The sequence below is a fragment of the Rhinopithecus roxellana genome, chromosome 8 (genome assembly GCF_007565055.1).
Source record: "Rhinopithecus roxellana isolate Shanxi Qingling chromosome 8, ASM756505v1, whole genome shotgun sequence".
In the NCBI taxonomy this organism is placed as follows: Eukaryota; Metazoa; Chordata; class Mammalia; order Primates; family Cercopithecidae; genus Rhinopithecus; species Rhinopithecus roxellana.
This window is the reverse complement of record NC_044556.1, coordinates 1355986-1378813: the sequence shown is the minus strand read 5'-3', so window position 1 is coordinate 1378813 and position 22828 is coordinate 1355986. Positions and strand designations below refer to the sequence as shown.

At 56.2% G+C, this 22828-nt stretch overlaps 2 protein-coding genes across 5 annotated transcripts in view; both read right to left on the bottom strand.

The window, feature by feature from the left end:
• Positions 1–898: 898 nt before the first annotated feature.
• On the bottom strand, positions 899–7581 carry EPHX3 (epoxide hydrolase 3). Of its 4 annotated transcripts, none has more exons than XM_030934975.1 (8): positions 7352–7581; positions 5971–6347; positions 5777–5862; positions 5240–5397; positions 4963–5091; positions 1946–2049; positions 1720–1856; positions 899–1606 (listed from the first exon to the last, which is right to left on the bottom strand). In XM_030934975.1, the coding sequence occupies exons 2-8, from the start codon at positions 6211–6213 to the stop codon at positions 1381–1383; spliced, it is 1083 nt and encodes a 360-aa protein (XP_030790835.1). In that variant the 5' UTR covers positions 6214–6347; positions 7352–7581; the 3' UTR covers positions 899–1380. The 4 variants fall into 4 exon arrangements, with proteins under 4 accessions (XP_030790835.1, XP_030790836.1, XP_010359841.1 ...); XM_030934976.1 differs by having other exon boundaries at positions 5971–6258; positions 7366–7581; XM_010361539.2 differs by having other exon boundaries at positions 5971–6258; positions 7352–7580.
• Positions 7582–9494: 1913 nt separating this feature from the next.
• Positions 9495–22828, bottom strand: part of BRD4 (bromodomain containing 4) — a 99547-nt gene continuing 86213 nt past the window's right edge. Inside the window, 8 exon segments of the mRNA XM_030935104.1 lie at positions 9495–12367; positions 12645–12888; positions 12968–13173; positions 13301–13431; positions 13558–13932; positions 16839–17426; positions 18060–18429; positions 18536–18588. Coding sequence (XP_030790964.1) covers positions 12299–12367; positions 12645–12888; positions 12968–13173; positions 13301–13431; positions 13558–13932; positions 16839–17426; positions 18060–18429; positions 18536–18588 — 2036 coding nt within the window. The 3' untranslated portion in view covers positions 9495–12298.

The window sequence follows — 22828 nt, the reverse complement described above, 5'->3', positions numbered from 1 at the left end:
CCAGGCCAGGGCAAGAGAACTTGACCTGACCAAGCCTGGGGTCATGACGGGGGTGTGAGGGAAAGGGCTTGCGGGAGCTCTCCTGGGACTGGCTGGAGAGGAATCTGCACACCCATCTGCCTGTTCATGAGGGTCTGCCCTTGGGGAGGTTGCCAGGGGCCAGGCAGGGAGGTCCCCTGTTCTTTTTTTTTTTTTTTTTTTTTTGAGACGGAGTCTCACTCTGTTGCCAGGCTGGAGTGCAGTGGCGCAATCTCGGCTCACTGCAAGCTCTGCCTTTCGGATTCACGCCATTCTCCTGCCTCAGCCTCCTGAGTAGCTGGGACTACAGGCACCTGCCACCATGCCTGGCTAATTTTTGTATTTTTAGTAGAGACAGCGTTTCACCATGTTAGCCAGGATGGTCTTGATCTCCTGACTTCGTGATCCACCCACCTCGGCCTCCCAAAGTGCTGGGATTACAGGTTTGAGCCACTGCGGCCGGCCCTGACCCCTGCTCCTAAACTAGGATTACCCTCATCAGCGCTGCCACACAGAACTTTCCTCACTGATGTGGCAATCGAGCACGTGAAATACAGCTGGTGTGGACAGGCACAGTGGCTCACGCCTGTAATCCCAGCACTTTGGGAGGCCGAGGTGGGCAGATCACTTGAGATCAGCAGTTCGAGACCAGCCTGGCCAACATGGTAAAACCCCATCTCTACTGAAAATACAAAAATTAGTCAGGCCTGGTGACGCACATGTAGTCCCAGCTACTCGAGAGGCTGAGGCACAAGAATCGCTGGAACCCAGGAGGTGGAGGCTGCAGTGAGCCGAGACTGCATCCATTGCACTCCATGCAGCCTGGGCAACAGAGCAAGACTCTGTCTCAAGGGGAAAAAAAAAAGAAATCCAGCTGGTGTGACTGAGCACTGCATTTTCATTGTATTTCATTTCAATTAACATACATTTAAGTTGAAGTAGCCAAATGTGGTCAGCAGTATCGTATTTAGAGTAGCACTGAGCTGAAGACCCAGGCAGGAGGTGGAAGGCAGGGACAGGAAGGTCAGGGTTTAAGGTTTTTGCAGCTATGGCAGAGAACCAACTTTGGCAAAGAGCAGAGTGAGGCCCCTTGGCATCTGGCTCCACTGGAGGAGAGGTATACCCAGTTCCGAGGGTCGAAGTGATTTTACACATGCATGCATCCATGCCTGTGTGTGAGTACAGGGGTTGGTGTGTCCCAAGGCACCCATAGGTGCACCTGTGTGAGATCCAGGAGTCCCATACGTATGAGCGATTCAAGAGTCCACCCATGTATGGACATTGTATGGACTCCCAGGCACACGCAGATATGTGTGTTCCTTCCTGAGTATCCATGCCTCCTGGGCAGGCCAGCAAGGGCCACTAGTCCAGCAGGTCTTGTAAGAAGACCCACATGTACTGGTGCATCTCCTGGGGGTTGCTCTGTGGGATCCAATGCCCCATGCCTGGCAGGATGTGGGCCTCCAAGCGGCCTGGCACAAAGCGGCTGCTGATGGCTTCCACCAGCCCCTGTTCCAGGTAAGTGTCCTTCTCCCCCCACAGCAGCAATGTGGGTGTGGCCAGCTCCTGGGGTTCCAAGGGGAAGTTCCTGTGGCCAGGACAGACAGACAGGCAGACAGATAGGCAGAAGGATGGCTGCCTCCCACCCCCACTCCCAGCCCCTGCAAATCTCCCAAGTTCATGCTTGGCATCTGGTCTTACCTGAAGAGGTTTCGGTAGTAGTTAAGGGGCCCAATGAGGCCACCAGGCTGAGAGAAGTTATAAAGGAAGGCCTCGAGCTCATTGGGGGTCAAGCGTGGGATGCCTGTCTTGTGGTGGGTGAGGGTGGTCTTCAGAATCTAGGTACACAGCAGGACTCTGGCTTCGGTGCCCAGTCTGCCCAGCCCTGACCTGCTTCCCTCCTCCCTTCAACCTGTACCCTCTGTACCTGGAAGTCAGACATAGACAGCAGCTTCTCGGGCAGCCAGGGCAGCTGGAACAGGAACATGTAGTGGGAACGGAAGAACTGGCTGATGTGGTGCAGGGAATAGTCTGGGATAGAAGGGTTAGGGGAGAGATGTAAGGCCTGCCCCTGGGATGGCCCCACACACCTGCACCCCTACACACACCCAGGTCAGGCACACAAGCCTCAGGAATGCCACTGCTGCCTGCCTGGGTCTGTGAAGGTACCAGACACCCCTCCTGGCATGGGCACCAGCTACATTCTCTCCTGCCATGTTTCACTATCCACAGGATGGGGGCATCTCCTGGGAACCCCCATATCCACTGGTGTGCTTCCCCTGCCCAGGCCAGGGTGCATTTCTTTTTTTTTTTGAGACGGAGTCTCGCTCTGTCGCCCAGGCTGGAGTGCAGTGGCCGGATCTCAGCTCACTGCAAGCTCCGCCTCCCGGGTTCACGCCATTCTCCTGCCTCAGCCTCCCGAGTAGCTGGGACTACAGGCGCCCGCCACCACGCCCGGCTAGTTTTTTTTTTTTTATTTTTAGTAGAGACGGGGTTTCACCGTGTTAGCCAGGATGGTCTCGATCTCCTGACCTCGTGATCCGCCCGTCTCAGCCTCCCAAAGTGCTGGGATTACAGGCTTGAGCCACCGCGCCCGGCCGCCAGGGTGCATTTCTTCTGCTTTATTCAGCTAACACTTATTGAGCAACGACTGCATGCTAGGCCTTGTTCTAGATACAGCAGTGAAAGACGCAGACAAAACTCTCTGTTCATCCTAAAGCAACTTAAGGAGACCCCTGTATCTACCAAAATATATATATATATATATGGAGGCCGGGCGCGGTGGCTCACGCCTGTAATCCCAGCACTTTGGGAGGTCAAGGCGGATAGATCTCTTGAGGTCAGGAGTTAGACGCTAACCTGGGCAACATAATGAAACCCCATCGCCACTAAAAATACAAAAATTAGCCGGGCGTGGTGGCGTGTGTCTGTAGTCCCCGCTACTCTGGAGGCTAAGGAAGGAGAGTCACTTGAACCCAGGAGGTAGAGGTTGCTAGACATGGCGGCTCACTCCTGTAATCCCAGTACTTTGGGAGGCCAAGGCCGGCAGATCGCTTGAGCCCGGGAGTTCAAGACCAGCCTGGCCAACATGGTGAAATCCCGTCTCTACTAAAAATACAAAATAATTAGCCGGGTATGGTGGCACACGTCTGTAGTTTCATCTACTGAGGAGGCTGAGGCAAGAGAATCACTTGAACCTGAGAGGCGGAGGTTGCCGTGAGTGGAGGTTGCCATGAGCTGACATTGTGCCATTGCACTGCACAGAGCGAGACTCCAACTCAAGAAAAAAAGAGTTGCTGGGCATGGTGGCTCATGCCTGTAATTCCAGCACTTTGGGAAGATCATGAGGTCAGGAGATTGAGACCATCTTGGCCAACATGGTGAAACCCCGTCTCTACTAAAATACAAAAAATTAGCCTGGTGTGGTGGCCTGTAATTCCAGCTACTTGGGAGGCTGAGGCAGGGGAATCGCTTGAACCTGGGAGGCGGAGGTTGCAGTGAGCTGAGATCACGCCACTGCACTCCAGCCTGGTGACAGAGCAAGATTCTGTCTCAAAAAAAAAAAAGAAAAGAAAAGGAAAGAAAACAACAAAAGAGAGAAAGAGAGAGAGCACAGTTATGACCACAATGCTGAGTATTAACATCAGGTGATATGATAGACATTGTTAACCTCCCCAGCCTCAGTTTCCTCCAGCTGGAACATGGGGATAACACAACCTTCACAAGCCCAGGAGCCTTAAGTAGGTTACTGTGTGCACGTTCCTTGTTACTGTAAGTGCTATAAAAAAATGTGGATTAGTCCTAAGTGTATTGTGATTGATTTTTATTTTATTTTATTTTATTTTATTTTATTTTATTTTATTTTTGAGACAGAGTCTTACTCTGTCGTCCAGGCTGGAGTGCAGTGGTACAATCTTGGCTCACTGCAACCTCCACTTCTCAGGTTCAAGCGATGCTCTTACCTCAGCCTCCCGAGTAGCTGAGACTACAGGTGTGCACCACCATGCCTGGCTGATTTTTTGTATTTTTGGTAGAGACGGGGTTTCACCATGTTGGCCAGGCCGGTTTTGAACTTCTGGGCTCAAGCGATCCACAGGCCTTGGCCTCCCAAAGTGCAGGGATTACAGGCGAGAGCCACCATGCCTGACCATATTTTATTTTATATATTTATTTATTTATTTTTTTTTTTTTGAGACGGAGTCTCGCTCTGTCGCCCGGGCTGGAGTGCAGTGGCCGGATCTCAGCTCACTGCAAGCTCCGCCTCCCGGGTTTACGCCATTCTCCTGCCTCAGCCTCCCAAGTAGCTGGGACTACAGGCGCCCGCCACCTCGCCCGGCTAGATTTTTGTATTTTTTAGTAGAGACGGGGTTTCACCGTGTTAGCCAGGATGGTCTCGATCTCCTGACCTCGTGATCTGCCCGCCTCGGCCTCCCAAAGTGCTGGGATTACAGGCTTGAGCCACCGCGCCCGGCCTATATTTATTTTTTGAGATGGAGTTTTGCTCTTGTTGCGTAGGCTGGAGTGCAATGGCATGATTTCAGCTCACTGCAACCTCCATCTCCTGGGTTCAGGAGATTCTCCTGCATCAGCCTCCCGAGTAGCTGGGACTACAGGCGTGCACCACCAATGCCAATTTTTTTTTTTTTTTTTTTGGAGAGACAGTTGGGGTCTTGCTATGTTGACCAGATTGGTCTTGAACTCCTGGCCTCAAGTGATCCTCCCACCTTAGCGGCCCACAGGGCTTGGATTATAGGTGTGAGCCACTGGGTCTAGCGTGTCATTAATTTCCGAGTGAGGAGCTCCACAACGGAAGGGACCTGGGTTGATTGCTGCACCCTCGGCCCCTGATGTGTTGACAGGTATACAGAGAATTGCAAACACATACACATGTACCTGCCCCCTTGCACACAAGTACATCCCAGTGTCCCAGACTCCCACACACACCTTGGTACACCGACATGGGGGCACCACTGACCACAACCATCCGCTCGACCAGGGATGGGTAGTAGATGGAGAAATGCCAGGCAAGGAGGGCACCCCAGTCATGGGCCACAAGGACGCACTTGGAGTAACCTGTGGGAATCCAAGGAGCTGGCATAAGTGAGGTGCCTGGTAGGACTGAAGCAGGGGTGGGGGAAGTAGGTTCCAGCAAGGAGAAAGTGGGGGTATGTGTGTGTGCAGGATGAGGGAGGCCACGCCTAGGATGGGGGTATGTCTGCACCCAGGCCTAGGATGACATCCTTGATGTCCACCAGCAACAGGTCGATCGTGTAGCAGTCCACATCCCGGGGTGCATCTGAGGGGCCGTAACCTCGCAAATCCACAGCCACAACATGGAAGCGGCTCTGGAACTCCCGGAGCTGGTAACGCCAGGAGAACCTGCCAGGCGGGTGGGGGAGAGAGGCTGAGTCAGGGCCCTCAGGTTGCACCTGCACCCTACGCCCATCAGCAACCATTGGCAACCCCTCCTTCCTGCTCTAAACTTCCCCTAAAAGGAGGATGAGGAATCCCAGGCAGAGGCAGAGCCTGAGGCTGAAGCCAACTACACCCTGAATCCAGGGAGCCTCAATCAACCTCAATACCCCTTTGTCCTGTCCCTTCAGGGCCTAGGGATCCTAGGTATGCTGGCCAGTACCCCTGTCCCCATCTATGTTCAGCTTGTCCCGATCTACGCAGCCCTCCCCCTGACTCTTGGGAACCCAAGCTCCACCTGCCCCCGGAGTCCCGTGCGCCTCAGGCCCCTGGGCCCCAGACGTACCAGTTCTCAGGGAAGCCGTGCAGAAACAGCATGAGGGGTCCGTTGCCTTGTCCAGCCGAGACATAGTGCAGACGCAGGCCCGAGCTCTAGGGGGAGGGCACGGCCTGAAGCCTAGGGAACCCCCCCCTCCCGAGGCTTGAACCGTCTCGACCCCACGCGACCCCGCAGCCCCGATAGCGCCCCCGTGCGATCACCTTGAGGTTCAGGAAACCGTGCTCGCCCAGCGAGGGGTCGCTCAGGCAGGCGGGGGACGCGCTCCGACGGCGTCCGCAGCAGCCGCGCCGGGGCCGGCACAGCACGTGCGTGAACGCTATGCAGCCGTAGACCGCCGCGGCCACCAGCGCCACCGAGAACACCAGGCTCCACATGAAGGCGCGCAGCAGCTTCAGCGACAGGCGCGACGGCGCCAGCAGCGCGGTTACCACCAGCTCGGGCATGTTGCTGCGCTCCGGGACCACGGCGGCGCTGCCGGCCGGGGTCACCTGCAGCAGTGGCAGGGCGGTGTCAGGGCTCAGGGGCCCACCGCCTTTGGCCTGGGGCCCCTCCGTGCCGTCGGGGTTTGTGGGACGCACTGAGGGAAGAGGCGGGCGGCTCCGACCGAAACCGCCCGAGCACACGACTCACCTGAGTGCCAGGTAAACACCTGGGCGCGACAGGGACAGGAAACAAGGGTAGGGTGCGGAGGCTGGGGAGGAAGGGGTTGGAAAGGGGGGAAATAAATGGGCGGGGCCTAGCAGGGCGTGTGCGGGGCTTACGACTGCGGCGGGGCCCAGGAGGACTCAGCAGCAGGTGGGCGAGGGTCTAAAGAAGGCAATTCCGACCCGGGCGCGGTGGCTCATCCCTGTAAGCCCAGCACTTTGGTAGGCCAAGGCGGGCGGATCACCTGTGGTCAAGAGCTCGAGACCAGCCTGGTCAATGTGGTGAAACCCGTCTCTACTAAAAATACAAAACTTAGCTGGGCGTGGTGGTGGGCGCCTGTAATCCCAGTTACTTGGGAGGCTGAGGCAGGAGAATCGCTTGTACCCGGGACGTGGAGGTTGCGGTGAGCTCAGATCGCGCCACCGCACTCCAGCCTGGGTGACAACAGGGAAACTCCATCTCAAGAAAAAATAAAGGCAATTCCGAGCCCAAACCTTAAGGAGGGGATCCTGGATCCTCAGTTAAGTGGGCGGCACCTGGAGTGAGGGGCGGGGCATATGCAGAGTAGGTGCGGCCTACAAGCCAGAGAGTTTGAGTGGTAGGCGTGGCTTATGCAGGTGGGCGGGGAGAGGGTTGATCCTAGAGAAGGTGACGCCTAACGTTGGGCGGAGAAGGCGGGAGCCTGGGCCAAAGAGCTGAGGGTCGGCCTGGGTTGGGGGGGGCCAATGAGACGGAGGGCGAGGCCGGGACCTAATATGGCGGATCGGGCGGGCCTGGAAGCCGAAAAAGAGGAACAGGCAATGCCAGATGTAGGACTAGGAGGGAGGGGCGGGCGGTATTAACGGCTTGAGGAGGCTTCGGGAGGCCCGGCCGACGCCCGCCTGGTGCTCCCCACCCCGGAGCGCGCGACTCTCCCCTGGGTCTGGCTCCACAGACCTAGCGGCACTGACTTCACCCAGCTGTGGTTCCAACGGCGGGTCCAGCGGCCTCGGCCCGTCGCCGTCCTCCTGCTGGTCCAACAGGCCCTCACGCCCGCCCCTGTACGTCTGTGATTGGACGGCGGCGGCCACTGATGCCCAAGCGACAGGTCCTGGCCCGGGAGCCAATCGGCAGGTGTTGAGTCCCAGGCTCCGAGAGCTGGCCAAGGAGGCGGGGATACCCTGATTCCTAGAGGGCAGGCCTGGTTCCCCCGAGGAGGACCCGACCTATTGAATGACTGGGGTTCTGGGGTTCTGGCCGAAAAAGGAAGTGGGACAGGGCCGGGTGTGATGGGGCCTAGAGTCACAGAGCCTTGCGGCCCTGCTGTCCCTGCAAGAAGCCAGCTTCTGGCCGGGCGCGGTGGCTCACGCCTGGAATCACAGCACTTTGGGAAGCCGAGGCGGGCGGATCACGAGGTCAGGAGATCGAGACCATCCTGGCTAACATGGTGAAACCCCCGTCTCTACTAAACAAACAAACAAATACAAAAAAATTAGCCGGGCGTGGCGGCGGCGCCTGTAGCTACTCGGCAGGCTGAGGCAGGAGAATGGCGTGAACCCAGGAGGCAGAGGTTGCGGTGAGCCGAGATTGCGCCACTGCACTCCAGCCTGGGCGACAGAGCGAGACTCCGACTCAAAAAAAAAAAAACAAAACAAAAAACAAACAAAAAAAAACAGCCAGCTTCTTCCGCCTATTTTGCAACCTTCTCCCGATATTCTTGAACATTTTAGGGACACCCATCACTTAACCCGTATAGCAACCCTATTAAGTAGCATAATCACATCCCTGGAGATCATGAACCTGAAATTCGAGGATGAAGTCATTTGCCTAAGACATACATCCTGTTAAACAGCCATCCATAAAGATGTAGGGGAAAAAGGCAGCAATCTGTGGCTACACCTACCCTTCCTCCCGGAAGCAGCCACTGGAACGTTTTTAGCATTTTATTTCTTTCAGATGGGGTTTCGATCATAGCTCACTGCAGCCTCGAACTCCTGGGCTCAAACACTACAACCTGTCGTTGGGACTACAGGCCTGTGCCACCACACTCAGCTAATTTTTCAAAAACTTTTCATAGAGAGGACTTGCTATATTGTCCAGGCTGGTCTCAAACTCCTGGCCTCAAGAGATCCTCAAGCCTCCACCTCCCAAAGTGGGATTACAGATGTGAGCCACCATGCCCCGCCTCTATTTCTTGACTTAATCAGTGTATGACATTAGCCACGACTTGCTCACATCACTACCCCTGGACATGCTGTTTTTTGTTTCCCTATTAGTTTCCTTTAAAAACACTCCACTTGTCACCTCTTGCCCCTTTCCACCTCCCACTTTTATCCATATACCTTTGAACTGTCAAGGCTGCTAAACATTACTGTCCTGGGACCATAATTAAGTCCATGAAGTTGCTACTTAAAGGTGAATAGTGGTTTATGTTCTGCCTCAGTAAACAACGCATCTCAGAGCTGAATAGACCTGTATGATTACATTATCCATAGTGTACAAACTTTTGTTCTCCCTGGACTACTTAACCACTACCTTTCTTTTGTTGTGTGATTAGCCTACATCAAAGCTTTATCAAAGCGTTTTTTTTTTTTTTCCCAGTTGGGAGTCTCACCGTATCACCCAAGCTGGAATGCAGTGGTGTGATGATCTCGGCTCACTGCAACCTCCGCCTCAGGGTTCAAGCGATTCTCCTGTCGCAGCCTCCAGAGTAGCTGGGACTACAGGCGTGTGCCACCACACCCAGCTAAATTTTTGTATTTTTCAAGAGATGGGGTGTCACCACGTTGGCCAGGCTAGTCTCTAACTGCTGACCTCAAGCGATCCTCCCACCTCGGCCTCCCAAAAGTGCTGGGATTACAGGCGTGAGTCACCGTGCCTGGCAGCTTTTTCTTTTATACCTTCCATTAAATCAATTCTCTCACAATTTGATGTTCCCAGGATCTCTCCCTCCTGACTCCGCTAATCTGGCCACATGGGTGGTGCATGTCTTGGGAATCTCCCTTCCTCTGCTACACATCACTGACCCCCCGCCCTCACCTCCCCCGCTTCTCCTGTCTACCCTCAAACAAAAAGACAGCAGTCGTCACAGGAGAGTAACTTTATATTCAGTACAAATGTTTATTTTTGCAATGAGAACTGCACAAAAAAAAAAACCTTTCGTATATAAGTGAAAACTCTATGAATTCCCTTCTACAAATGTCTAAAGTGTTTAATACAAGTCTCAGATTCACTGACATAATTATTGGCCAAGCGATCCGTGCATACAGTACAGTGGGGGCTTGTACACACCTCTTACTCTGGTATAGGACTAAGATTTCTAGTACTGTGGGAAGGGTTGGGAAATGGCTGGAGAAATTAAATAGATCCCAGTTCTAATTACAACCCAGTTAGAGAGACACCCATCAGGGAGGTGTGGAGAAGGCCATGGCAGAGTTAAATCTTCAGCAGGAAGGTGCAGAGAAAACTATCCAGCTCAGCAGTTGGACCCAGCCTGGGGAAGTGTCTGAACAAAACAAGGAACAACAATTGAGGGGGTGGGATGAGATGGAAGAAACCCCAAAGAACCTAAATACGTCACACTTGAAGCGGCACAGTGGTATATGAGGAAGTGCCTCAGTGGGCAGGGACAAAGAGGAAGTGGGGGGGCCTCTGGCTGGATGCCTGAACCACACCCTCACAGGGAGATTTGGCAGATCCAAAGACAATAAAGGACCTTGAAAGGTCAAAAAGAGGGGATGTAGGTTAATAAACAGTGCTGGAAATGTTTCAGTTTGTCTCTACATACATATAAATTATATACTTGTATCTTACATCTTAGGGGCTCTTCTTGGCCGTCACCCGTGCCTTGTGGCTGGGGCATGTGCATACACAGGTGGGCACACAGGCAGGGTGGCCACCTGTGGGCGTTCTGGGGCAGCAATGTGCACGTGTGTGTGTATATGCATGGGGGGTTAGGATTCTATTTTGGGGGACGTAGACTTATCTAAGAATATCTGGTTAACCCTGAGCTTAAATGAAAGGAGGAGTTAGGTTGAGGCAGGCAAGGTAGAAGTGGCCCAAGACCTTTGGTGAATGGGAGACAGGATGGAGTAGCGTGGAGGGGAAGAATACTGTCTGGAGTTTGGCCAGGGTTCTGCTGGAGTACACCCTCCACCTCGGCCAGGGTCTACAAGGATGGGTACTGGGCTCTGTGTCACAGCTTCAGCTTGGGGTGGTTGGTATGACCCTGCATGGCTCCTGCCCAGGGCAGACAGGGACAGGTCACAGGAGAGGGGCTAGGTAACCCCTGGCGGTAGATCCTGTACAGAGGTGGTCTGGGGTCCAGGGGATCCCCTGGGCCTAGCCTAGGCAACAGTTCACAAAGAAATGTCAGGGAGACGCCAGCATTAAAAAAGAGAGATGTGTTTATTCCATGATCAGTACAGACCAAATGCATATTCACCGTATGAAAGTCAAACCAGTCAGTGACTCCAGAGTTTGGCCAACACTGAGGCACCAGCGTCGTGGTGTAGAGTGGGTTCTCATGGCACGCGTAACCTCACCAAGGGGTCCAATTATAAAATTAAAAAAAAAAAAAAAAAAAAAAAAGAAAGCACAGGCAGGAACGGCCAGCTGGTCAGGGCTGGGCGCCAGGTGGGGGAGTCGCAGTCTGTGGCGCCCCCAGGGTCTGGTGCCCACCTCATCCCTTGGCCCTTCCTTTCTCAGTAAAAAAACAAAACCAACAACAACAAAAAAAAACCAACTCAACAGATCTGACATTAAAAAACAAAAAAGCCAACAAATGGGTGGGGTGGGGGAGGGGAAGGAAAAGAAATCGCAGCTTTCTGGTTTTATAATTAAAAATAGACTAATAAAGTTTGAAACTGAGTAAAATATAGGCAGGATTTTTTTGTGTGTTTTGTCTTTTTTGTGGATTTTTTTGAGCTTTTTTCTTTACACCAGTTTGGTGGAGTCACCAACAAACTTCAAACAAAGGTATGCCAACTATGTTCACTATACAGTACAGCCACGGTCACACACTACCCACAGCGCGGTGGCAGCCGCTGCTCAATGAGGAGACGATCACACCATTTCGGAGATAAGCAGTGCCATTGTGTCTGGAGGAGAAGAGAGAATTAAAAATAAAATAGAATTCAACAAAAAATATATATAGAAAAAAAAAAAAAAAACAGAAACACAGGTGGGAAGGAACTGACTTTGGTTGGCGGCCTCACTCCCCGGCCGAGGGCTACCCACACAGGACAGTCGCCTCGCTCCGGATGCCATGGACACACACACCTCCACGGCACTATTCCCTTTTGCACAAGCAAACACTTACAGAGAGCGGCTCTCAATTAAAGGCTTGTGGGGGAGGGTCGGGGGGGTCTGTTCAAGGCAAAGTCAGTGCCAGCGAGGGGGTGGGCTGGCCTCGCCCGCTTCCAGCCCACGCAGGCCTGCCCTGGCCTCCTGAGAGCGGGCGGCGATTGCTGGGGTGTGGGGAAGGACTCCTGGCGGGCAGGATGTCACGAACGTCACGTTCTTGGGGACAGAAAACCAGTCACGGTGGCGGCAGCAACGATGTCCTGTGTATACTGTGTAGACATTTGGCGGAGAGAAGGGCCTCTGCCCCGCACATGGGGATGCAGGGCTTGGGTCCAGCCGGCACTTGCTTGTAACAAGGCGTGCGCTGAGCAGACGTCCTGTGCGGGGTGGTGGGTGGCGGGACGTCTGTCCGACTGGCCGTAAGGCAGACAGGCTCTGCAATCCTCAGCTGCCCGTCAGGCCTGCCCCGGGCACAGCATGCAGGAGGGCCAGGCCCTGAGGCATCCCCTGGCCACTGCTCCCACCTGCACCGCCGCCCCTAACACTATGGAAAGTCAATGTTTTGCCAGAAAATCAAAGTCAAAAGCCACCTAGGTGCGCTCAGAAAAGATTTTCTTCAAATATTGACAATAGATCACTCTGGAAATTCATGTCAATGGTAGCTGCCATCTGGAGAAAGGAAGGAGGGAGTCAGGAAGGTGACCTAGCCACCCTGCAGCTCCAAGTCCTCACACCCACTGCCCTCCCCAGGGCTGACCCCTCACAGCGCCCATCCCGTTCACACACAGCACTCAGGCCCCTACATTTGAGCCCAGATGACCACACGCTGACCAGCAGGGCCTGGGCTCCCCTGCTGCCCCTCCCTGTCCAGGCTCCAGTACCCCTTTCCCAGCTCCCCCAAGAGCTAACCCTTAGGCCAGGGTCCCCACCAGGACTCCAGACTCACGGCTTCCCGGCGTCTTCGCTCCTGCTCCCGCTTCCGGGCCAACTCCCTCTGCTGGTCCAGCATGGACTGGGGCTGGGAGCTCTGGGCCTGGGGGGTGGCTGCGGCAGCCACCGCAGCCGCTTGTTGCTGCTGCTGCTGCTGTTGCTCCTGGCGCTGCTGCTGCTGCTGCTGCTGCTCCTGGCGCCGGCGAGCCTCTTCATGAGCCCGCCGGGCCTGCTCCAGCGCATCCTCATCCTCTCGGCTCCTGGGCAGAGGGTCCCAGTCAGCCTGGGAACTGGTGTGGCCCCAGGAGTCCCCATGCCCCGCCCAGAGCCCTCACCCACCTCATGCGCTCCTGCCGCAGCCGCTCCTTCTCCTTCTCAGCGTGCTCGGCCTGAGCCTTCAGGGCCTTCTCACGCTCCTCCTTCTCCCGAGCAGCACGGCGAAACTGCTCAAAGCTGTCGCTGGATGACTTGGCTGTGGAGGAGGGGGTTGTTGGATGCTTCTGCACTAGGCTGGCCCAGGAGCCCATGTTCTTGATTTTCAGGTCCTGCAGAACAGAGAGGTTGGAGTGGGTGAGGGGTCTGCTGTCCCCAAAGGGCATAGCAGGGGGCATGCCCAGCATGGCACCTTTCATGGCCAAGGGGCAAGTGACACCCATGGGCCTCCATCCCGACCTTTTTGGGTGCAACCGGAGTCTTCGGCTCCTGTTTCTGTTTGTCCTTGTCAGGGGCCCCCGGTGGCGGTGCGTTCTGCTCAGGGGGCCGGATCACAGGCCTCCCGACATCCACAGGCTTCATCTCCGGCCCTGGAACATAAACAGCCCATGAGCCCAGGCCCACGTCGGGGCACAGTCCACCAGCCCCACAGCAAGCTCAAGTCCAACATAGGCCTGGGGGCCTGAGCCCTGGCTGTGGGCGGAGAGGGCACTCACGCTGGGGCAGATGGACGGGGGCCTTGATGCTCTCCGGGTGCTTGGGGGGCTCCGGCCGCAGCGAGGGGCTGAAGGGCTCACTGCGGATGATGGGTGAGTGGATCTTCTCCTCCTTCACCACCACCAGGGGCTGGGGCTGGACCACGGAGGCTGCACGCAGCTCCTGGGATGGCACAGGCACAGCAGCTGGTGAGGTGAGCAGGCACCCCCGGCCCCGGTCCACGCCTGGCCCTGGAGACTATGGCCCAGCCCTGCCCGTTACCTGCTTCTTAGGCTGGACGTTTTGCTGGGGTGGAGACTGGTGGGTCAGGCTCTGGAACTGTGACATCTGGGGGGAATGTATCATAAGCGGGGAGGGGGCTTCACGGAGGTGACCTAGGAGAGGGGACAAGGAATGTGTCAAGGGGCTGGCTTAGAGCTGCTGGCCCTGGGCCACTTGGGCCCTGAGAAAATTGTCGGGAAGGAAAAGATGGGCTGGATGGAGAACCTACACATGCCACCCAGGCCCTGGGACAAGGGTCCATCAGCCCAGCTCAAGAAGGTAAAGACCCATGCAAGTGACTGGGCCTGGTGAGGACATGACCGCTCCCCCAAAGGGCTGAGTGCCCTGTGTCTCCCTGCACGTGGGGAATAACTCAGTGTGCAGCAGGGCTTTCTGGAGCCTGGTGGCACCAGTCCTGGTGTTTGACCCTCCTGTGTGCATCAGAACCATCTGGGACGCTGTGGCAAACACAGATCCTGACACATGTGGGCTTGGCAGGGCCTGGGCCCTAATACTTTTTAACCCCACAAAGCTCAGCCTGGGTTCCTGCCAACTAGCCTGGCCCACGTGGATGACAGCAGAGGGTGCAGGACTCAGTCCTGAGGGTAGGGATGCTCAGGACCCTCCCCATGGTCCTAATTCCCCACTCAGCCTGCACGCCCCACAGAAGAGGGAAGCCTGGAATTGGCCTCCACCTGGGCCGAGTGGGGAGCAGGCAGAACAGGGCCTGGAGCTGTCTCTTTTAGGAAACAGACCAGCCTGCCATCTGCATCCAACCCAAGGCTGGGAAGGATCCAGCAGCCACAGGGACTACTGGGCTCTGAATCATAGTAAGCCAGCACCTCAGGACTGCGCAGCTGGAGGAGCTGAGTCCTGCCCATCCAACACGTGGCCTCTCTCTGCTGGAATCCCTGCAGGCAAGGGGCCTCACAGCCCACTGACTAGCTCCAGCTCGGGACAAGCCACACTGTCCACAAAGGAGGTTGCCTCTCTGCAATGCTTTTGCTCCCAGCCTAGCCTCACGCCCATCTCCTTCCACCGTCTGCCAGCACAGGCACCCTTGGGTTCTCCAGGAGTCCTGCTGGCTGGAGACACCTATTTTCATAGGCCTGGAGCAAACCACAATGCCCCAGGTGTGGTCGATTCTCCTGCCTCTCTAGAGCCAGGACCCACTCCTAATGCCAGAAGACATTGCAGCTGCTTGGAGCCCATATGGTGGCCAGGCCCACCCTGTCCCCGCAGCCCACTGCCCTGCGTGGCTCGTTTTCCTGGCCTTGACGTCTCCTTCAATTCTAGCACATTGGGACCACTCTGGGCACTGCCATCTCCATTAAGTGCTGGAGGGCCCCAGGTCTGGCCTGCCAGGGATCCACAGGCACACGACTGCAACAGCTTCCCACCCACCTAGGGCAGCGCCTTCAGCACCTGCTGAGTCTGACCTGGGCAACAGTAGGCTCCAGGGGCTGTGGTTTATAGAAACCACCTGCCTGCTGGTGGGTTCAGAGGGTGGCTCACGGATGGCTCCTGAAAGCTGGCAGGGTGCCCAGGGATGCCTGTTAAGTCTCTTTGGAGTCTAACAACTTGGCTTTTGACCTGAAGCTCCCAGCAGGATCCCAATCCACACTCCTCTTGATGCCCCATCCTAGCCTGTTGGGGCTCGAGTCAGGGTCAGGGACCTGAAGTATAGCTGGCTAGAGGAGACCTGCCTCAGTCCTGGTAGGCGCTCACTGCACCCGAGTGCTGGCACTAAATGCCTTGCATCCTGTCTATTACCCCCAACAGGAGCCTGGCCCTGCTTCATGTGAGAACAGGCACAGCCGCACAGCTGCGAGGCCCAACACCAGTGTTTCCCAGGGAGGACAGGCAGCTGTTCTTGGCTCAGGACACGCAGCGATCCACTTGGCACCTGGCAGCTTTTTTTTTTTTTTTTTTTTTGAGATGGAATCTCAATCTGTCACCCAGGCTGGAGTCCAGTGGCATGATCTCAGTTCACTGCAACCTCCGCCTCCCAGACTCAAGCGATTCTCCCGCCTCAGCCTCCCGAGTGGTTGGGATTACAGGTGCCTGCCACCACGCCTGGATAATTTTTGTATTTTTAGTACAGACAGGGTTTCACCTTCTTGGTCAGGCTGGTCTTGAAACTCCTGACCTCAGATGATCCACCTGCCTTGGTCTCCCAAAGTGCTGGGATTACAGGCGTGAGCCACCACACTCGGCCTGCACCCAGCAGCTTTTGTTGAGTTAGGAGTAATCACAGCCCTGCCTTGTTGCTGATTTGCAGGTAGCACCCGGTACACACCCAAGACAGACAGCACCATCTACACTGCTGAGGCCAGGACCCTCCACCCTAACCCTGCAGCACCACATCAGGAGGCACTGACCAGAACGTCCCCTGCCAGAGCCCGCCAGGACATTTTAGTTACTGACACTTAAGTGCCCAGAAAAGGAGAGAGGGTGTGGCCTGACCAATGCTGTCAATGGGAAAAGGGTGGCCTGGACTGGGCTGGAGGCTGGGAACAGGTGACGAGGACAGGTCCCAGGCAGGCTCTGAGCTGCCTTTGAGCTTCCAGCTCAGTGCTCCTCACCATGGTTCTGGCTCTCCCTGAACTTCACTACTCACTCTGCTTTCTAAGTTAGCTGCTACCTGTCTGTGATCACTGCCTCTTGGAAGCATATCCTGACCCCCTCGAGGAGGATCAGGTGCCTACCCTGGGCCCCTAGCTTCCCCACCTAGCAAGAAGTCACCTAGCATTGTCGTGCTCCTGACTCTAAGTTCTAAAAGGGACCAGAGGGGCCTTATTCTGGGTGATCTCGACTCACAAGCAAGACAGACACCTGATAAACACGCTGCAGAAAACACCAATGACCCTTCCAAGTCCCCCTCCAAACAGCCAGACTTTGAGGCTCAGCTCTGAACCCACTGCAGCCTAAAGCATGAGTTAACCCTTCCGGCTTCCTGAGGACAAAACTACAGGCCCAGCACCAGCCTCCCTAGAGTCTATAGGTGAGGGCCACTTACCGGTTGAGTAGGGGTCTGACTTGTGGTGCCGGGGTGAATGGTGATGCTGGATGACTTGCTGAGGCTTGGCAGGCTGTGGCGGGGGTGGCTGCTGGCCCGGGGGCTGGTGAGGGGGCTGCTGGCCCTGGGGTGGTGGGGGCTGTTGGATGTGGGTGGAGAATTGCATGGGCTGCAAGTGCACGGGCCGTGGAGGGGGCTGATGCTGCTGCTGGGGCGGGGGCTGGGGCTGGGGCGGCGGAGGTGGTGGCGGCTGCTGCTGCAGCTGCTGCTGCACAGAAGGGTGGGGTGGGGGCGGCAGGGGGGGCGGGGGCTGGGACTGCACCTTCACGGAAGGGAGTAGCGGCGTAGGGGGCTGCACCTTCTGCAGTTGCTGCAGGTACAGCTGCATCTGCATGGAGGTGAGGGGTGGGGCAGGTGGCTCTTCATCCTCCAGCAATACTTGGGGTGGTTGGGCCATGGGGGGCTGTGGGAGCAGGGGTGGTTGGGTCAACGCTGGTGACACGGCTGGGGGCCGGGCGGGCTTGGGAGGCAGGGCAGCGGCTCGGTTGCTGGGCCGTGATGGCTGCTGGGGCAGCGCGTTGTGCAAAGCTGGAAGGACACAATACCGAGGCGGTGAGGCCTGAGCACCTGTGGCCCAGCCTGGCCTTTTTGCTCCATCCTGACCTCATCTGGACTCCAGTGGCCTCCTCCTAGCCTCCCTCAAACCGGCACTCCCTCCCCACCTACCGTGGTCTCCCACAAACTCCAGAGCAGCAAACAGCTTCCAGAGAGGGCTTTAGGGCAGTGCTGTCCTGCCCTATGCTGTGTCCCCAGCTCCTGCTCCCCATGCTTACAATGGCCCTTCAGACCTCAGTGCAGAGCTTAGTCCCCCACTTGCCTGGCCATTGCCCAGGCCCCCAAGAAGGTGGCCCTGTCCCCATATCCCCCAGGTGAGTGCTGTCCAGGTTCCACGGGAGGAATCCCATTGCATGAGTGTATCCCCCAACCCCGATTAGAAAAGCTGCAGAGGGGTCGCAGCTTTTCTCATCTAACATGACGCCTGGCCCAGCAGGAGAAATAAGTCAAAATCATCTAGATTGTTACTCAAATGTCTCAGGTGTTTAAAAAACAAAAACAAAAATCTTCTGAATCAACGTGTTAATAACTTCATGCAAGACCTGTCTTGAGGCGAACAGAGACAGGAAGGGGTCTCAGCCCACACCGGGATGGGCCACGGCTCACCTGGAGGAGAGACCACCGCGTGCTGGTTGAGATGGGGTGGAGTGCTGTGCTCAGGCGGCTGGGGCAGGTGAGGGGGCAGCTCGGGCTGCGGCAGGTGCAGGATGGGCTGGGTGAAGTGGCCGATGGGGTCAAAGACGCTGCCTGGGAGCTGGGGCTCCAGGACGGGCACCTGGGTGGCAATGAAGGGTGGGGGCGAGGACTTCATCGCCGGGGCTGCCTGCTGAGGCATGGAGGGTGGGGGAGGCGGGGGCGGCGGCTGCTGTTGCTGCTGCGGAGGTGGAGGCGGTGGGGGCTGCTGGGGAGGCGGGGGCGGCTGCTGGGGCACAGGAGCCGGGGCCTGCTGCATCTGCTGATGGTGGTGATGATGGTGCTGCAGATAGAAAGACAGACAGACAGGCTGATGTCAGGCAGGCAGAACTGGCCAGGGCCAGACCCAATGTCCCACATAATGGAGGATGCCCCCTGAGCCCATGTACCTTCTTCTGCTCCCTCCCGGGGTGCCCCTTCTTTTTTGACTTCGGAGCCATCTCTGCAGAGGAAAAGAGAAGGTAGTGAGGCTCTGGGGGAGAAGGTGAGTGAGCTGGCCTTGGATGGAGAAAGAGGAAAAAACAGGGCACGTTCAGGAGAAGGACCAGTGACCCTGAGAGAGGGCAGCGGGTTCGAAGCGGGATAAGTTGGTCATCACGGGGGAGTGAGAGACATGCGAGGCATCACCTACCCACTTGCCTGCTGCTTTTCCTAGCAGGGACTGTGCCTGAAAAAGCTTCCCCTGCCAAGCTTCAGATCACCACAGCCGCACTGGAAGCTGAGAGCTTGCCCAACGCCTCCCACTACTCAAGGGTCAGTCACTTACTATAGGGACTGAGTGCATGGCCTGGACGGCAACCTGCTCAGTTTTCCAACAACTTGTGATGGCTGCAACGGTCACATTCATCTGACAGTTGAGAAAAGAGGGGCTCTGAGAAGGGAGGGGACTTGTCTAGGGTCACATGGCTAAAAAACAGCTTCACAGGGGCTTCCAACTGCATGGCCCTCTGAGGCCCACTCCTTTCCATTCTCAAAGGGGAAGCAGAGAGGCTCAGCTGGGGCGAGAGCCAAAGGACGGTGAGGAACATATCGGCAAGGGAGAATGCAGAGAGCCCACTCCGGGAAGAAAAAAAGGAGCAGGCTGGCCCCCTGGGAATGACCAGCAACTAAAGAGGTAGATGGACCTCAGAAGTCCCTGCTTTGGGACACAGTCACCATGCTGCAGACAGAAGGCGGCATGTGCCCTTGTTCCTGTGGGCCGACAGCTTGGCACCACAGTGGGGTGGATGGGTCCAGGGTATGTCTGCCCCTAGGAGGTGTACTCGAGAGCCAGCGTGCCCACCTCTGTCCCCACTCCAGAGATTTACACTAAGGGACTTCGGCCAGCTGGATGTCCCCTCACCAAACATGGATGGTGTACAAGCCCCAGTGGGGGACATGAGCCCTGGCCAGTGCTCACGGGCTGGCAGGTCACACAGTCGCCAGCCACCAGATTGGAGGCCGGGCCCATGATATGGCGCCTTTTGGATTCCTGTCACTGAGAAGCACTTCATGGCACTGCCTGGCTTCGCCTGAGCTCCTTGCCAGGGTGCTGCCTCTTGCTGCTGGTGTTGGAGGACACATGCTTTGCCCAAATCGAGGCTCCTTCCACTTGGATCTGCTTCGTGGAGGGCCACGCTAAGCTTCTGTGAGGCTCGTGGCCCTCAGTGCAGCAAGACACCAAAAGGGATGGGGAAAGACCTTGTGCCCTGTAAGAGCTCACCACTCCACGCGAGACAAGACACAGACACAGACCTCAGCAGCTACAGACACACGTCCTTGTACAAATGACCAGGGGGTGCAAATGGGGACACGGGGGAACCTGGGGCCCCACCTCAAACCTGCATACAGGGCTCAGGACGCTCTGGGTCAGAGTATGACATCTGGTGAGAGAGATACTGTTGTGGGTGAGACATGCCAGAAGGGAAAGCTTGGGTAGATTTGCAGTGTCAGGGCAACAGGGAGTCTGACTGCTGTGGTGCAGTGGGAGGAACACTGGCTGCAGAGGCTGGCGGACACAGGACCAGTGGGACCCTGCACACTAGGGAAGCAGGAAGAAAAGGCCACGGCTTCTCTCCCAGCACTAATCCCGGTGTGAGGAGGTGATGGAGCCATGGTGTCTAGGGGCATGCTAGGCATACCTCGGAGGGGACCTGGGGCAGGAGGCAGAAGGTAGTGGGAAGCAGCAGGGCCACCCTGTGAAGTCTGACTAGGAGAAGCCTCAGGGATGTGTCCAGATGCAGAGTTGAGGGAGAAAGTGTGTGTGCAAGGGAAGGACATGCTGGGGCTCGCCTATTGTCTTGTGGCCTTGGAAGAAACCTTGTTTTTTCAGTTGTAAAAGAGGGATAGCTACTCTAACACCTCACAGCCTGTGGGCTGTGAGCAGAGGTCCATAGGAGGAGATATAGGGATAATGTGCAGCAGGGCCTGTGGGGATTCCAGGGGGCATGTCTCAGCTGCCTTGGAAAGGCCACAGGTAATATCCTGGGGACTTGTCTCCAGGGCCCCTTGCAAGTGCTGGGGCCCCCAGGCAAGGCAGGACTAACAAGTGGGGGAGAGAGAAGGTGAGAGGTACACGGCAGACCCCCAGGACCAGATGACTAAAGGGGCTGGTGGTAGAGGTAGCCCCATCTGGCCCACATGGTCTGAGCCTTGTGTTGGAGTTACCAGTAAAAGACAAGACAGGAAGTGCACAGCTTCACAACACACCAGCCCCAAGACACCCCCACACAAAACTCTCTAGAAAGGGTTACATGAAGATGGCCTCAAGTACGGTGTGATCTTTATTCCATGACAATCTTCAACTCAACACAAATTTCATCTTTACATAGGATGGTAATTGTACAAAGAAATAAAATGTTCTTTAAAAATCCGATTAAAACACTGATTCCGCCCACCCCCCAGCCCCACTCCAATAAAGGAGGCAGGATGGAAGGTAAGGTCAGGGCAGAGGAGAGGAGTCCCCGCCTGCACTGAGCGGCCGCCTCCGGCTCCTCCTCAGGACCCATAAGCCAGCTGGTGCGTTGAGGCCCGGCTGGCACTTCCTGCACAGGAGGCTGCCAACAAGGAGAAGTGAGTGGGCACTGTCCTCTCTGGCTGTTCCTGGGGCACCAAGCACAGGTGACAGCTTAAGTCTAATGTGCTTTCAAGTTCAACAAGCCCTGAGCGCTCTCTGCCAGATGGAAGCCCCATGGGCAAGAAGGAGAGGGTCCCTGGACAGTGAGATTGAAAGGACCCTGGAGGAGAGCTGGCCTGTGGCTATGGCCCATGTACACTGTGTGTGCATGCGCAGTGGGGGGGGGGGGGGCCAGGGGCAGCATGCAGGCCTGACACTGGGAATCCAGGCTGCCATTTGGTCCAAGAAAGCACAATCTTCCCAGAAAGACAATGCCAGCAGCTCCCCAACTGTCCTGTGGGAATCTGGGCATGAAGGCTCTCCCGCCTGCTCCCATCTCAGCCAGGCAGGGCTGCAACAGGAACACAACAGGCGCAGGCCAAAGGGCAGCTCAGAATAGTTTGTTTGGCAAACGGAGCTTGACTGGAAGCTGGATGCCCAGAGAAGATCAAGAGCAGCCCAGGAACTCCTGAGCATCAATGCAGGCCCCGGGAGGCTCTGGTGAGGCCAGGGCTAGCCCCTGCTTCCACAGCGAATCTGGGGCAGTTACAGCTGCTCAAGCCCAGGGAGCTGAGGAGAGCTGCCAGGGCTCCCACATTGGGCGGGGAGCCGGCACCCGAGGGCTTGCCCATGGCGACAGCCCACTTCCAGTTCCAGAAGAAGGCAGGCCTTTAGGAAGCACCCACAATCTACACTTTAAAAAAGAAGAAAAAATGAAAAGCCCCTGAAACGCAGACGCAGTTTCTTAGGGGACTTTTCACGTCAGGCAGTTTTCTGCTGAGATGCTGGATTTGTGACCAAAAAAGGGCCGGTATTTATTTTTAGAGCAAAAAAGCCTATTAGTGCCTCTGGGAGGGCTTGGATGATGTGGCCACCCTTGCCTGCCCCAACCCCAGAGGCTGTCGTTATTCTAAGTGACTGAAGACGGGGGAAAATGTTCACACTGTTAACACCAATCAGAGGTGTCCATGGGGCAGTCCCTGAGGGTCTGTGACACCCTCTCCGGTCCACCAGCCCAGAATCGCCCCACTAGAGGAGGTGGGTGGGGTTAGGTGGGATTGGGGAATGATGGGCCCAAGGCCCTTCACCAGTGCCTGCCCGGCAGGTCCTGCACACTGCAGCCTGGTTCCAGGAGGTACTTTCCCTATGTGACTTGAGAAGAGGGAGGCCAAAGAAACTGGGGAAATGCCCGCCAGGCAACTTAAGCTTTTGGAAATGCACGGGAACAATGGAGACGGAGGAGGAAAGACTCCAAAAGGTTCAGAGTCAGCGGTGGCTCGAGCCTTATAGGGTATCAGTGAGAAGCATGCTGTGGGAAGAGCCTCACTGAGCCTTCCAGGGTCTAGAGGCCTTGCCTCTAAAGCTCCCACTCCTTATCTGGGACAGCTCTAGAGGTCAGAGTGTTCTTCCGCACACTGAACAAGAGCTCTCCTGGACTAATGTCACTGCGAGGTTCAGGAGGGAAGTAGTTAGGGTCCAAAGTCCCAGAAAAAGAGGGATGGGACAAAGAGAGAAAACATAGTTGGGGTCTGGCTTTGCACACAGAGCAGCACCACATGAATGCATGTGTGGGGGATTGTCATCACCC

Excerpts from the sequence above, each read along its gene's own strand:
- EPHX3 (XM_030934975.1), bottom strand. The coding sequence starts at position 6,213 with ATGCCCGAGCTGGTGGTAACCGCGCTGCTGGCGCCGTCGCGCCTGTCG. Across the intron at positions 5,398-5,776 it reads CACGGCTTCCCTGAGAACTG|GTTCTCCTGGCGTTACCAGC; the intron begins GTACGTCTGGGG and ends CCCGCCTGGCAG. Across the intron at positions 2,050-4,962 it reads CCCCATGTCGGTGTACCAAG|ACTATTCCCTGCACCACATC; the intron begins GTGTGTGTGGGA and ends CTTCTATCCCAG.